The 16,749-nt window shown below is 39.4% G+C and overlaps 1 protein-coding gene across 3 annotated transcripts in view; it reads left to right on the top strand.

Annotated features, from left to right (window-relative positions):
• LOC141434732 (oxysterol-binding protein-related protein 9) overlaps positions 1–16,749 on the top strand; it is a 106,985-nt gene that overhangs the window by 26,863 nt on the left and 63,373 nt on the right. Inside the window, exons 2-8 of one of the 3 annotated variants that reach the window (XM_074097173.1) lie at positions 5,414–5,542; positions 6,569–6,748; positions 7,781–7,858; positions 8,519–8,569; positions 10,520–10,589; positions 12,899–12,997; positions 14,114–14,222. In XM_074097173.1, coding sequence (XP_073953274.1) covers positions 5,414–5,542; positions 6,569–6,748; positions 7,781–7,858; positions 8,519–8,569; positions 10,520–10,589; positions 12,899–12,997; positions 14,114–14,222 — 716 coding nt within the window. Of the gene's footprint in view, positions 1–5,413; positions 5,543–6,568; positions 6,749–7,208; positions 7,281–7,345; positions 7,414–7,780; positions 7,859–8,518; positions 8,570–10,519; positions 10,590–12,898; positions 12,998–14,098; positions 14,223–16,749 lie in introns of those variants that run through there. The other 2 variants (XM_074097175.1, XM_074097174.1) reach the window with 2 other exon arrangements.

Raw genomic sequence — 16,749 nt, 5'->3', positions numbered from 1 at the left:
CTGGCTCTCGCGGTTTGCGCATCCGCCACGGACCCACGTCAAGGTAGGTAAGGAAACGAAATCAATAGAAAATACGGGATCTTGGAATCTTGAATTTGCCCGTGCGAAGCCGGGGCGGGTAGCTAGTTTATGTATAAACACGCTTTAGAGCTTGGTTTAACCGCCGTCAAACAGCAAAGCTATAAAAACCATAAAATGTTATCGCGTTGATATAAATATTACACGTCACGTTTTATTAGTTTTTGTAGCTCGACGTTACAGTTTTCTTTCTATATAAAATAAATATAGTAGGAATGTAGTTTTAAGAAAAACTTAGTTTGTAAAATAAAATTAAATCGCCTTACGTAATTTATGTACGCCCCTTTATCTTTCCTCTAAACTTTCAACCTCCGATTCCCCTGTCACCTTAGCAGAATGCATTCAATGCCGTGCAGGGCAGTACGCTTTTTCGTGATCACGACTACTTATGGTTGGTTAGATCGTTTCCCCAAAATTGTTTTATTTGATAGTAACAAAATTTCCATTCGCTTTTTTCCCCCAATACGCTTTTTTACTGAAGCTTATTTTCAAAATCGGGGTTTTCCCCAATTTTAATCTCAAGGTTAAATTAGGCTTGCATCGGTCCGAATCTGAAGGGCCAAAACGACACAAAAGTAGGGCTCCAGCAGCGGAGCTCCGTCCGTCGACACTGTTTGTGTATCTATTGGGTTGACTATTATTATCCAGTGTAAATCATAATTTTGCAGGTATTTGAACGCACATGTGCGTTAACAACACGTGAAGAAGTTCCAGCCTCTTAGAAGGAAGCAAATTCTTTATAGGAATCGATAGTTTGAACGTTATGTTGTAAATCAAGCTAGTCTAGAACGCGTAACTATCTCTAGTTGAGATCAACATAAGCCATGTCGAAATCCCCACGTCAACGTAACGAATTAATAATAATAATAGAATAATTCCAAAAAGATTAAATAAATTAGAGCGATGCCTTTTGAATACGCGGTATCACGCAAGCGCCGCTGCGGGCGGTCCCTATCTCCAGAATTTAGAGCAATTAAGTTGTCCATGCATTCCGAGTTTGACTGGTAGCTTTTGGCCCTCCGGGAAAATGTTTCCTTTGACGTGAAATAGTAATAGCGCCAGGCCATTTACTAAGAAGTGCCAAATTCGAAATTCGTATCTTGCCGTATCCCTCTGACGCTAATACGAGAGTAAAAAAGACGGTATTTCAATTTAAAATTCGCACGTAAATTCCATTGAAAATTTAGTGGTGAAAGACTGGGTTCGAAGCCATGATCCTCTGCTTGAGAGGCCATAGGTCAAACCACTAGGCTAATACGGCTTTAACGAAGAAAATGAAATCAAGTATAGAAAAAAAAACACCCCCACTTTACGTCTAATGGGAGGTACCATAAAAAAATTTTTTTTTCGCTTACCGGAGAGAGCAACCAAATGGGCTGCTCAGCAAGTGGGTGGTTAAACTTAGAATGCCAAAGGGTGCTCCTATTGAGCCGAAAAGACTTTTACTTTTTATTCTCAATTATATGGGCGCTTCTGCTGCTTCCTAACCTAAACCCTAAATCAGTCCAAATGTAGCACAACAATATTTTAAATCACGTAATATCTTATCAATCAAATGGTCTATTGATCCCGAAAGGTTCAACTAGACACAATCCGACCCGCAATTTTATTAATGTTACGGCAGTCACGCTACTCACGCTCGAGACATAACATTTTGATAAACAGTTACCTACCAATAAAATAATAGCTATCGAGATCTGAAATTTGATATGAAATGGCATTTGGCACCACAGATGTGGAAACGACTCTTTTGGGAATAGTTTCCGTAACCGTCAAGAAACACAAAAGACGCGCAAACCGCGCAGAGAAGAATAAATTGGATAGATCTCTATCCCTTCGAAATTCCGAAAAATCCTTTCGTGTAGTGCTTCACTATATGATGTTCAAGAAATGTCTATGCCTATCAAATATGGGGTCTAGCTCTAGTTTAGGCTGTGCGTTGTTTGTCGGTCTGTCACGTTGTCACGTAATTAAGTTAAGTATATAGTTAGTAAGTTAACTTAGTTTTAGAGTAGATACCCTTCTTGGTTAATATTATATACCTACCTAACTGTTGGCAATAAACGCATTTTCTTTCTTTCTTCTTCTCTCTTTATTTTTCACAAGCTTTTGTTCAACATGTTTGTTGTTGGGTCAAATCTTGCAAGTTCATTTTGTTTGACCCCCTTCCAGTGCTCGGATTGACTTGAAATTTGGCATAGTTTACATAACAATATCTGTACACTACTTATGGTCCGGCCAGTATCGTCTCAGCAGGGCGGAACTCCTCAACGGTTATTGGCATCCACTTAAAATTTGGTACGGAACTACGGAATAATGTAGTTTCGATGACAATGCAAGTACAATAAACAAAAAAAGCTTGTATTAAAAAATACATTTTTAGCAAAAACTTATTATAGGTGTGTAAGTATACCTGCTGTTGATTACCTGCTCTCTCATAGAAGACTATGTCGTATGCTCTCACCATGTAATCCATTGTTGGACACCGCTATGTCGACTGCACAACACAAGCTTCCAGTCCTATTGGAAGTGGAATTTGAACTCTGTACATTAAAATGCATTATGATAGATAACTATGCATACAGGATGCTTCGGAAATACCGGTCAGAAATCCTTGGCTGTAATTTCAATAAACAGTGATCCTAATTGATTAAGACAAAATGTTTACTTCTTCGTTTTTTCTGTCTTATATAGTTATGACTTTTTACTCTTATTTGATATAGCTGTGCCCGCGAATTTGTTGGCCTAGACTTAGATACAAAAACAAATTCGGTTAAGCCGTTACGAAAATAACCCGGAACAAACAGACAGAAAAATCTGAAAGTAGCAGTTTTGTTATACTAATAACAGTCGCATTTACTGTCTATAATTAATTATTACCTGTTATTTCGATGTAACTGTTTAACAACCAGACATGTAGTTTTTATTTATTTGCATAGAATAGATAGAAATGTCTTTCATTTGTGTTACAGCCATTTAGCACTGCAGCTGCAGTCAATTGCAATAACACGAAATACCTTGACTTTCCTGAATCTATTCACTTGAGTACCACGATTTCTCAATTAGACCTCTACTTTTCATTTCACCTATTTACTGTATTTCAGCTTCAATATTTTAATCGACTCGAACCACTCAAGAAACCATTTAATCAAAATAATTGAGATAGCTTCACTTTGCAACAATCATTACACGATAATCGAGGTCGACAACGATTGATGCCAAAAATCGTGGATCTAACCTTCGTGGAATCGATTTATTTCGCAATCGATATAGTTCTATGTGCGCTTGGTGATTGATGGATCACTGAACCTGTCATTAGTGGAGTAGGTACCGATATTAAAGATACGCCAATATACTTAATCTACTACAAACCTCTCGGAAAAAGTAGACTTTAGACTGATTTGTGTATTAGTGTACTAATATTATAAATGACAAGTTACTGTCTGCTACTACTTTACGTTGAAATAGCAGAATTGATTTACTTAGATGCAATTTAGTATGGATATAGTTAGAGACCTTAGGTAGAAAGAACTTTTTATCCCGGAAAATTGGATATAGAGCTGACACTAGGCGTTGGCGACGCCACGTGGTTTTCTTTTGACAATCGTTTCTGAATTCTGTGAAAATAAAGGCTAATTTAAATAATACGCTTAAAGTATCAGTTTTGAGGCATAATCCTGTACATATGTATGTATTCCATTTTCATTCTTGACAAAGTATCAAGTGAAGTGGAGCTCGTATAGTTCCTCAGCAACATTAATTTGCAATTTTCATGAGCGCATACGATTACTAAAGGGTCACGGCGGGCACTCACTTTAAACCAGTGCATGATACGGACTACACTTAAAACCGTATTAAGTAGTCTATACGTGACATATTCAGAATATGTCTTAAAAAATCTAAGTTGTTAGTGGTGTTTATTTCATTAAAATTCCGAACTTCACGAACGGTTTTGATAATTAAAATAAAAATATCAGAAGCGAATTTTCGGCAATTTTGGAACGAATGATGCTAAGGAAAGAAATAAGTCTCTCCATGGGACAAGCTTGCTTTAGTAGGTGCACTGCTATGTTCTGTAACCTTAAGTATTTGTGTACCACTACCAAACTGTTGCCCAGGATTGCTATTCATAGAAACTGTCCTATGTTCTTTCTACCCATGGTCTCGATAAGTATCAGAAAGTTTTTCTCGATACCTCATTTCACTTAAAGCGTGAACAAGTAACAAACAGATAGAGGTACTTTCGCGTTTTTACAAGCCTTTATTTAGATTCACCTGTCCCGTGATCTTGCAAGTTAAATTTGACCAACTTCCAGTAGTCAGATAGACTTGAAATTTGTAAAAAAATGAACTAAAAGAATTTCCTTGCTCACCCGCGACCTTACGATAGCTAAGCTTATGCAAAATATGCGTGTTCATGCAGTTCCTCCACCTCCACACTGTAAGAACACACACAAATCACACAAACCCATCTATCACCACCATTGGTTCGGTTCGAACTCAACAAGTAGCATGGTGTACGGTTGTGTCACTCTGAAGATGAGCTCTGGTTGTTCGAAACGCGTCACAAGTGTGGTGGTGGTGATAGATGGGTTTGTGTGATTTGTGTGTGTTCTTACAGTGTGGAGGTGGAGGAACTGCATGAACACGCATATTTTGCATAAGCTTAGCTATCGTAAGGTCGCGGGTGAGCAAGGAAATTCTTTTAGTTCATTGATATGGACCTCCGCAAAGTAACGCCTGATTCAATAAATTATTTGAAATTTGTATTTTTATATATAAATCGCGTGACAATACAATAATCTAGTAGTGAAATCCTGGTAGTCCAGCCAGGATCGGCTCCGCAGGACGGAACTCTTCAACGGTTAATGGCATCGATTTGTAATTTGGTATGCAAATGTAGTTTGGGTGACAATGCAAGTACAGTCAAAAAAAAAACAGTCAGCAAAAAAAGCTTGTATTAAAAATGAAGATTGTTTTTTTTGGAATCTTTTTGTATTTTTTATTTCAATTCCAAATTTTTACTTTTACGGTCATCCCGTAAAACCTAAATTGAAAATACAAACTGAAATATAGATGCACTGAAAAAACAGAAAAATAAGACCATCACTGGGAATCGAACCCAGGTCCTCGGTAATCCGTACCGCGTGCTATACCGCTACACCACTGATGGTCACTGATGGTCATGGTCACTGATGATTCACCATCACGAACCGGAGTGAGGCCATCAGCGTTCTCAATTAAATCAATTATACAACAAGCGATCAAAGTTTTTTTTTATTGACTATAAAAAGAGAAGGAAGTCGAAAGTGAGTTTTTTTTTTTTTCATTTCAGTCCAAAGAAAAAATGACGCGCGGCGTGCGGCGCGGCTGCGTGCGGCTGCGGGCTGCAGTCATCGGCATCGACGATGAAGACGACTCCACTTTCACCATCACCGTCGATCACAAAACGTTTCATTTTCAGGTGGGCCTTAAATACATAGTAACCAAGACCCTAGTAAGACATATTGATGTAAAACAGCGGTCGACAACGCATATTCAGAAAAGCTGCTCATAAATTGTTACTAGTGTTAGTCTGGCTGTAAACGAAAGAAAGTTAGTTACTGACGTTTTTATCATTCTGAGCTTCTATTGTTTTATTTGCAATGTGTATATGGGATGGGCGCCATCTATGAAACTTTTTACTAAATAATTACTCTCTCACTAGTTCTGCATTTCTCCGCGACAAAAGGGCGCTGGCGTCTATCGCAGTACAAACATAATTAAATATTATAATTTTATTTGGTTGACATTTTGAGCATTTGAGGCTTTCCAACATGTTTTAATTTTTAGTGATATTTTTAAAGTTGTTTCCATGAATTAATAATCGTCTAGTCATATTAAACACATCAACAGGAAACGACTTCACGCCATGATAGTGGAAGTTGCCAATGAAAGTTATTTAATTCAAATTTATATTGCAACTTATTAAAATCATGTAATAAATCTTGTTATTTAATTTGATACTTCTTCTTCTATAAATTAATTCACTTGAAAAACCCAAAATATTTAAATTAGTCCATAATAAACATTTAAAATATAAAAAAAAACACTGGTTTGACTTGGAATCGGCTCTCAGCCAATCAGAGAGCAGTTTTGAGATGGCGGGAAAAGCGTCGTCAGTGATTGTTTATTGTTTTTAGGCTTATTACACATGACTAAATTTAGGATCCTAAAAGTCAAGTGTAATAAGCCCTTTGCAAGTTGTGGTAAAAACTTAAAAGCGCGGTTTGATTCGTGATGTCTGAGCCTCCGGATGGCAACGGCCGGATGATTCTGCGCCGACATGTATCTTCCTACGTCCATTTCTTTCATGAACTACTAATGTTAAAATGTCACCCATATGGCGCCATCTTTTGCTGTAGGTATCTCTAGATCAATTACATTTACAACATAATATAAACTTTAGGATAGATGGAGCTATTGTAAAGTTTACTATTAAAAATTGCAGGCACGCGACGGTTCGGAACGCGAGCGGTGGGTGCGAGCTTTAGAAGACACGATATTGCGGCACGGGCGCCGCGAGCGCTGGTCGCGGAGTGTCCCCGCGCCGACCGCACGGCACGGGGACCTCGAGCGGCGGATAGCGGAGGCCGACGCTTACCTGCAGATCATGATTGAGCTGGTCTCGGTGAGTCTGTGTGTCTACTGCATTGGCTATAGGACAGTTAGGGTTGGGGAACACGATAACGCGGCACGGGGACCTCGAGCGGCGGATAGCGGAGGCCGACGCTTACCTGCAGATCATGATTGAGCTGGTCTCGGTGAGTCTGTGTGTCTACTGCATTGGCTATAGGACAGTTAGGGTTGGGGAACACGATAACGCGGCACGGGGACCTCGAGCGGCGGATAGCGGAGGCCGACGCTTACCTGCAGATCATGATTGAGCTGGTCTCGGTGAGTCTGTGTGTCTACTGCATTGGCTATAGGACAGTTAGGGTTGGGGAACACGATAATGCGGCACGGGGACCTCGAGCGGCGGATAGCGGAGGCCGACGCTTACCTGCAGATCATGATTGAGCTGGTCTCGGTGAGTCTGTGTGTCTACTGCATTGGCTATAGGACAGTTAGGGTTGGGGAACACGATAACGCGGCACGGGGACCTCGAGCGGCGGATAGCGGAGGCCGACGCTTACCTGCAGATCATGATTGAGCTGGTCTCGGTGAGTCTGTGTGTCTACTGCATTGGCTATAGGACAGTTAGGGTTGTGGAACACGATAACGCGGCACGGGGACTTCGAACGGCGAATAGCGGAGGCCGACGCTTACCTGCAGATCATGATTGAGCTGGTCTCGGTGAGTCTGTGTGTCTACTGCATATGGCTATAGGACAGTTAGGGTTGGGGAACACGATAACTCTGTGAATCGAAGTGTACCTATTCATAAGGATCCCTAGAATTAAGATAAGGTCATCGTCTACGTAGTTATATACCCTTTGGCAAAAAAATAACGGAGAACACAATTGTGATTCTCAGTGCGTTTGACAATGTGGCCTTAGGAAGAATCTTCAAATGTCACTACTACTATGCTATGTACTATGCTGTGTCACAAATCATAGACCAATTTCTTTCCCTTTCCAACTTGACTAGCTTCGATGAAAGGGCCTTAAACACCTAACAATGGTTATTTCTTAAAATAAGTTAATGCTCTCTATTGTTTCCAGAAAATGACCATCAGGGTATCAGAGCTAGCCGATCCACACGAAAAGGCGAACGGACAAATCATCTTAGACCATTCCAATGTGAGTGTTTGTGCATTACACGCCTTGCTTATTTACATTTTGCGGAACTCTTACATTAGAAAACGCTTCCGGCCGGGTTAATGTCTATAAGCCCAGATCTTGATTTGAGTAATATCGTTACGACTAAATCGCATTTGGACCAGATATCTATAAGCCTAGATCTCGATACGACTAAGGTGATTCATGTAAGGTGGAACAGTCACCAGCATTAATATCTGCTACAGCGGAGCGTGTAAAAATATCTGACACGTCCTTTCGGCCCTAGAAATAGTCGTATCAGATATTTATGCACGCTTGTTGTGTCAGATATTGGTGCTGGTAACTGAACATTTTAATAATAAATTTCACTATGATGTTCTTGACAAAAGTATGGGATGTCAGCAAGACATTATTAGCACAAAGGTTCCACCCACAAATCTCGGAAATAGAATTGGAAGCATTTTCAGTAGTCGGATTTACTTGTAATTTGGTAAACGTATGTAAGTCAGCAAAAATATTCATATGTAATACATTGCGGATAGAACTTGACATGACGGCTTTTACGGCTTGTAGGACCATTTTGGTTACTAAAAATACTGTGTTTCCTGTTCACTAAGTAGTGCTTAATTGTCAAAGTATTTTCGTTTATTTGGATTATAATTTAACTGTTTTCCTTTGCAGGCAATGTTGGATAACATTAAACATTCCATAGTGCTTCTACAAATAGCTAAGGTACAGTAGTTTGCTCCTGTTTTATTTTATATTTTATACACATTTTGCTAACTCGGTTTGCCCACAAAACATACTTAACACTCACGAATTGTACTGCTTTTGTAAAGCAAAATATTATATATTTTTTTCCACCAGATCAACTTGTGTGAAGATTCGTTGAGCTACTTAATGATTTTGCATTCATTTTTGTCCGATTTAGCCTTAATTATAGTATTGCAGTATAATAGTCAGTTCCGTTGTATCAGTACCGTAAAATGGTTTGGCTTTGATAAAGTTTGCGCTACTTTGATAGGGTTTAAATTATCGACGATCGGCGTCTTTCATACAAGGTCAGTTTTTGACACGTAAAGGAAAAGAAAATCGATCAAGATATGTACCGGGAGTAGTAAAATTGAATAAAATTAGCCCTTGTTCGTTGTACAGTCAACGTCATAAATAAGTGATCACTTTTGTACCTTGTCACTTTAACGTCATGTTTGAAAAGCCATACGAAATTGTGTAACGACTGAAAGCAACAAGGTACAGAAATGATCAATTATTTATGACGTTGACTGTACGTAACCAGCATTGGTAGGGGCCAAATTATTTCCTAACTAAATTATTACTAACGTATTTGGTCCTGGCGCGCTCGCTGCGCCCGCTCGGTTTGCGCTTTGTAGTCGCAATTGTATTAAATACTCTTCGTTGTATTTTCCGGAACCTAAAATTATTTGTAGTAGGTAACATTTGACCCCTTCCAGTGCTGGTTATGTAAGATGGTTATTTACGGGGAACAAGGCAAAGCTAACGAGTTGTGAAAGTAATTTTATAAATACTCTGGCAGATTATAGCCAAGCCACTCCGTTTTACGGTATCATACCTTCTCAAAAGCAGTGAGGTTGCGCTCTCATCCGACCAGTGTTAAGTAGCTAAGCGGTGTATACGGATGAAATCCGCCAATAGGATTGCTTCCCTAATGAATGGTGTATGCGCGGCCTAAAAGTTACCACTTTCAAACATTTATAGTCCTATATTAGGGCCAGTACAGACGGACTGCATTCCAACTGCAACGTAACTGCCAACTGCCGACTGCCCATACGTTTCAATTGGAGCCAAGAGTGCAATTGTGCGGACTGCAATCGAATGAGGGCTATCGTTTTTTGTCTCACTAGATGGCGCACTGTTGCGTGAGGTTTTTAAGTGTGGCTTTCAGAGTCTGTTATTACGGGCGTTAAAACAAAGTTTAGATTAAAATCATATTTAAAACACCTTAAAACCGTACCATCAAAATATCCAGCAACCACAGTGTTGCTTAGTCCCGTTTTGTTCGGAAAAAAAGGGAGGACAAAGGTTTTCGAAAGACAAAACTGTCTCAAAACACAGACATTAATTGCCCCGTAACGCATAATTGCCATAATTAATTTCAGGTTATGCAAAATATTCACAAAAAATTTCTTATTATAAATAAACCCGCGTAGCTCACCCAAAAACTATGAGATTTGACATTTCGGAGACCTCACGCTACACTAGCGCCTCTAGCGGCGAATTCATTCGCGATAGCCCTCATTGCAACGAAAAATGTATACGCAGTCGGCAGGTGCGGTTGCGTTGCAGTTGGAATGCCGCTTGTCTGTAATGGCCCTTAGTTTCATTTCATTACTAGCTACCATGATTTTCTACTGCTAACTAAATGAAGTATAGTTAACAGACAGATCTACTAGCCTACTTAAATTAGTCCTACACTAAGGGGCTGTTTCACCATCCATTGATTAGTGTTAACTGGCGGTTAGGTGTGGTGCCGTCTCTATTTGTTTTGTTCGAATAGACGGACACGGCATCACATTTAACCGTCAGTTAACACTAATCAATAGATGGTGAAACAGCCCCTAAATCTCTTCAAGTGGATTTAATATGTAACGGGTTTCACCAAAAGAAATATTGCCACCGTCAACAATTATTTGTTTATTGCAGAATACAGTTAATCCGGTTAATGGAGTATACCAGGGACCGACAAGTACCTCACAAACACATATCAAACAAGGTATACACCTCAATAAGTCAGCAGCCATAGAATAAGGCTGCGTTTCCACCAGAGATGTGCGAGGATGAGTTGCGAGCAATGTGTTTTTCATGAACCAACAGGCTAACGCTTCATTAACCTATCCTAGCACAGCACCGCTATGGTGGAAACAACTGAGCGGAGCGAGGCGAGCTAAATGATCCTATTGGTACATGAAAAACTCATTCCTCGCAACGCATCAAAGTCAAAGTCAAAATATCTTTATTCAATTTAGGCTATAACAAGAACAAAAAGAATGTAAAAAAAAAACTACCACCGGTTCGGAAAAACCTCTGTTGAGAAGAATCCGGCAAGAAACTCAACGAGGTATATTTTTTTTAAACAGATTTACAATATTATTAAATGATATCTATCCTCCTAAGTTCTCGCGTACTTTATAAAGGAATGGACTTTATAAAGTACAAAGTGTTCATTGAATAAAGAATTTCAAGAATTTTGCCACGTCTAGGTCTAAAACGCAAAGTTTGTTATAAAATGACAGGACTCAGGAGGCTATACATCACTGTTGCATCCTCACACATCTCTGCACGTCATCCTCGCACATCTCTGGTGGAAACGCAGCCTTACTAATAGACAATGAAGCTTTCTTGACAGGCGAAATATTGATAGATGACGTTAGTATTGAAAGGTCTGTTTGGCGTTACAGTTACAGTCTTGCTTATGATTGGCTCATTTAGATATTTAACCGACCGCAAATGTCAAAGTGGTCAAACGGACTCAAGATACTAGCACCAACTAGTCTGCCACAGAAGCCCTCTAACTCCGAAAGTTAAGTCCCGGGTTCTAGTCCCAGTCCAAATAATCTATATATACTGGATGTGGCCTGTAATATGAGCAAATAATTAAAACATAGATCATACTCCTCAAACTGAACAACATTAGTTCAGCGACTTTTAAAAATAATTTGTTTTTTTAATTTTAATTACCCTTTAAGTTTAATCGAAGAAGCAATGTAAAGCAAAATGCTTGATGTTTGTAGCGTTACAGGGGACGTCAGTTGTTTTCTTTGATGGCGTACATTGATTGCAGTATTTAATTTGTATGAAAAAAGGAAAATTCAAAGACTCCATTATTTTTTAGTTGAACTAATGTTGTTTAGTTTGACGAGGACGATCTATGTTTTAATTTTTTGCTCGTATTACAGGCCACACCCGGTATAAAACAAAGTCGTGTTAGTTACACCATTATTTATAACTCAAGAATGCCTGGATCAATTTGTATGATTTTTTGTTTTTCGATTTGTCTTCGTCAGGAATAGGATAATGAGTATTAAGACATTGGAAATATTACGAAAAAATAAAATAAAAGAAAAAACCATTTTCCCATACAAAATGTGCATGGGTTTCGTAACTGTCAAACATTTAATGTTCATCCCGTCGATATGGTAAACTGTCCCCTCGTATGTTATCATAATTTTAATGTAGTGTTTTAACGGGCAGGACAATGTCTAGTATTTTTATTTTCTATACTAAAACTTTTCACGGAAAATGTTTTTGTTGCGATTTAATTTTTCATTTTTGACACGCTTTGTAAACTAATTCACGTAAGTCGAATTTGACTATTTTAAATAAAAATTTGGCAAAAAACAAAATAAGAGTAAATCAGTTTAATTCAAATTTGTATGGAGTCGCCCACTTGATTTATTTTTTCAGTAAAAACATTGTAAATTATCGAGTATAGCAATGTTTATAGCGTCAAAATGTTATTTTTGTTTTTATAGTAGTACAATGATTATTTATGGTTCATATCTTTTTGTCTAAGCTCGTAATCCAATTTACTATTTGCCTTTGGATTGAAATTTGGCAAGTAAATGAATTTTTAAGGCCCACTTGCAGTAAAAACATAAATCTCGAGTTAGCGTTAAGCTCAGTTTAGTAGTGTCAAATTTTATGGAACTGTCAAGCTTAAGCCTGGATTAACTACTAAATCTAGGTTTATTTTTTCCTGCAAGACGGCCTAAATAAAATTTCATTGTAAAAGAATTGCACGTCGAGTAGTTATTATGGTTCAACTGATTCGAAATTATAGCGTGTCAAAATGGTCCATATTTTTGTTTTTATTAGCAGTATGTACGTTTGCTCAATGAAATCTATAATTATTATTATTAATTGAAAAGTTGACATATCTTTTTGGATGTCTACAAGGAGCTCGTTAATCCAATTATACTAAACCCCTGTGTATCGCTAAGCTTTGAGAAAGAGGGCCCAGTACACCCGCCAAACTTATTCTTCTAAAGAAATGTTTTAGACTTATTTTTTTACTTGGCTAAGGGTCTTCCGACGTGTCGCCGCACGTGGAGCTCGGCTCCGAGTGCCGCGAGCTGTCCACTCCCACGCACCCCCTGCCGCTAGAGGCCATCGACGCGCCCAGTAAGTTTCAACCTTGAGTAACGATTAAAAATTATAATTGATGGGTGGCGGTCATCCACCGTGCAGTTTAAGAGAGTTTATACCTGCTGAGGTGGCAACGTTGCAACTTTCGTTGTAACGTTGTACCTTTCTGGAGTCAATCCCTGCAGTTGATATAATAAAATATAAAAGTCTATCACGAAAATTATTGGAGTAGACACATTAACTTATATATTATGAATATTTATGAACAGTTCTATCAGACCACATTTTTAATTTTCATTCAATTTTTATGGAATAATCGAGAAAAACTTAACAAAAATGCAACGCTGCCAGCGCAACAGGTATAAACGCTCTTAAGCGTTCCTTTTTACCTCGCACATGCATGCACCTCGCAATTTATGGAACAGTTTGGCGATTGTACCATTTCTTGTAAGGCCGGCAACGCATTTGCAGTCCTGATGGTCTGCCCGTTTGCCTGCTATAATAAAAAAGTTACATCAACTTAAAAAGCAGCTTGTTGAGCATTCCCAAATATTCTGTATATTTATGCAGGGCATCCCACCGCTATGCCACATGGAGCGAAAGTAAAATATCGTAGATGGAAACTTTTGCTAAAATAAAGTTTCATGATTTCAAAAACAATAACAATGAGAGCGAGATGGTGGGACGATTTGGCGCATGCAAGAGATTAGCCTGACTGCGCTAGACTGGAACCTGTGGAAGATCTTGGCCCAGCTGTGGGTGGGATCTACTTAACTAGTCTTTTTGTCTAGCGCATTCGAAATCACAATCGTTTTTATACTTCTTTCTGTCACACGGTGGAGGAGGGTGGAAAGAGATGGTAATTGCAGTACGCTTGCGCGTTAGATAATACGGCCTCAGGTCATCCCGCCATGTCTATTTTTCGGTCTACCACCTCTGCTTCGATTTCTTAAATCTCAAAGAGATGCGAGGCTAGATTCAAACCCACATACATGCTTGAGATCCGGTCAAACTACTAGTCCACCCCGGCTTTTTAAATCCACGACACCTACAGGAAGGGGTCCGTCCTATTCTAAAACCGACCACTACGCGGCGGTTACCAGCTGTTTAGTTCAAGAACGTTAACAATAGTGACAGAGTTGTTTTTCGCAGGACAAGCGATGTCCCTATTGGTGCCAGATACTTCTTACTCGTCGTCAGAGGGAGAGGACGACTTCTTCGACGCAGACGACGGAGTCGACATAGTGCAGCCTGGTCCCAGGTAAGTGCCCGTAGAGTAAAATATAGAGTTCTCATGACAGGAGTTGCTACGTGTTTTTCTCTCTGCCAGTGCTCGGTCATGAGAAACGTTTATTTTTTTATATGAAGGTTTTGTTTTCGTTTGCGTAAGTTGGAACTTTTAGCATGACTGTGCGCAATACGTAGACGTGTGAAATAAATTACATATCGTCCCCCAGAAATGGCAGAAAAAATATAGTATAATGCTAAGCTAACCTGCTGTCATAATTAGTTTTGTAAAGAAATGTTCCCGTTAAGTATAATTTACTTCGATTAAGAATCCGAAACAGAGATAATGAGGTTTTTCTGACAGGTGGAATAGCGGTAGATGGCGTTTTGTGTCACGTCCGATTTGGTTCTGACTAAATAAATGAGCCAATCTCAAACAAGGCTGTATCACACAGACCTCTCGACAACTGTGCCATCTAGCGATATTTAGCAAGCGTGAAGCAAGCTTATCAAGTTCTTTGTAGTTCCGCCACCTGATACTAGGTGGAGTCACGAGGGTTTTGACGGAGGCGAAATATCGTTAGATGACGTTAGTATCGTAAGGTCCGTTTGGATTCGATTTGTAGCATTCGAAGATGGCGGATGTAGACAATATCTAATTTTGCTATTTCTGATTCTTTGGCTAGTTGAAGTATAATTTTGATAGTGTTTTATGCGGCGATTAACCTTAACAGTGAACAGTGATCCCAAAATTCTATAGGTATTGCTCTCGTGTCTAACATTTTTTAATGCGCAAGTGGTCTCCACGTGGTTTCTGGAATTTTACTATCAAGTTGCAAAAACTACAATTACCGTACAACGTCCCTCTCAAAGAGAGTTTACCTTGACACTGGCGAAATTGTCCTATTAATTAGGACAGAAAAGCCATATTTTAAAAGAGAAGAAGAAGGAGGTCCGTTTGACGTTTGATCGTGATTGGTTAAGTAACTAAATGAGCCAATCGCAAGCAAACGTCAAACATACGTCACGATACTAACGCCATCTAGCGATATTTCGTGTCTGTGGAAACCCTCATTTTGCACCTTCATTGGTACGTTTAATAATTCGTTCATTGCGGATTGCAGTGTTCACCAAGATATTTTCTAAACTTTTTAAATAACACTGTAACTTAGAACGGTAGTTGTCTTTAAATAAATAATTAATATCATGGGACACTTGACACCAATTGACCTAGTCCCAAACTAAGCAAAGCTTGTACTATGGACACTAGGCAACGGATAAAAATACATATAAAGATAAATACATTCTTAAATACATATTAAACATCCAAGACCGAGAACAAACATTCGTATTATTCATACAAATATCTGCCCCCGCCGGGATTCGATCCCGGGACCTCAAGCTTTGTAGTCAGGTTCTCTAGCCACTTGGCCATCCGGTCGTCAAATAAATAAATACCTAAGATAAAACAAAACAGCAATTGCAGCATCGGTTCTTAACAAAGATATCGCATGTTGAACTTGTAGTATCGATCTCTATTTTTATATGTTTTAGTTTTTGAAATAGATAAGTACCTACCTATGACAACACTGTAGGGGTGAACAGCCTCCGAGGTAGGGTCCAGTCTTTGCAACTGTACAGTCAAGGCAAAGATATCGATGTCGCGCGGCGATCGTAAAATCGCCAGATCACGAATTCCTAGGCATATCGTGAAAATGCCGCCATTTCATGAATTGGCTAAGATCATCGCCATATCGTTGATAACTCACCGTTTAGCGATTTGCCTAGCGACGTTTAGGCAGATCATGAAATTCCTAGCATATCATGAGCGCCGACCCCATTCATGATTTGGCCAGTCAGGGCAGATCATGAAATTCCTAGGCATATCATTGAAACGCCGCCATATCGGTTCTGGCACTTCGCCGGCCGCTGCCGCGGCACGCTCGCTTCGCTCGCTCGGCTCGTGCGTCGTAATCACAATGAATACTAACACTCTCGCTTCGCTCGTCGTACCTAAATTTTCTATATAAATAAATAAGCAACTAGTGAATACTATATATTTACCACAAAATTCTACCTTAAAAACGGGCAGACGTCCACGGTTTTTTCACATTGTGCACAGAATCCGTTTGATTCACATAAAAAGAACGGAGCTGATGTTCAAAGCTTCTTTTGCACTTCTATTTTGAATTCAATCACTATTTTCGGTTTAAAGATCATTTTGTTGCGACGCCGACATTTCACGCGCTAAACAAACACGGGCGGTCAGCTGGTCACGGCCGCCATTGCATACGCAGCGCCACCAGTGGAAATAAGAACTATTTACGATGTGCCCGGTATAGAGCTAGAATATCGACGAATGCGTTGCTCTGAATCGATCTGCCGTATTATTTCTCAGGCACATCGTGATATGCCTGGCAACGTTTAGGATATCATGAAATGGCGGCGTTTCACGAATATGCCTAGGAATTTCGTGATCTGGCGGATTTTACGATCGCCGCCGACATCGACACGGCCAAAGTTGCAAAAAATGTATTACACGCCTTATATTAAGAGCATAA

Source organism: Choristoneura fumiferana, chromosome 14 (assembly GCF_025370935.1).
Source record: "Choristoneura fumiferana chromosome 14, NRCan_CFum_1, whole genome shotgun sequence".
In the NCBI taxonomy this organism is placed as follows: Eukaryota; Metazoa; Arthropoda; class Insecta; order Lepidoptera; family Tortricidae; genus Choristoneura; species Choristoneura fumiferana.
The sequence above is the reverse complement of the archived record's forward strand: the minus strand, read 5'-3'. Positions and strand labels throughout refer to the sequence as shown.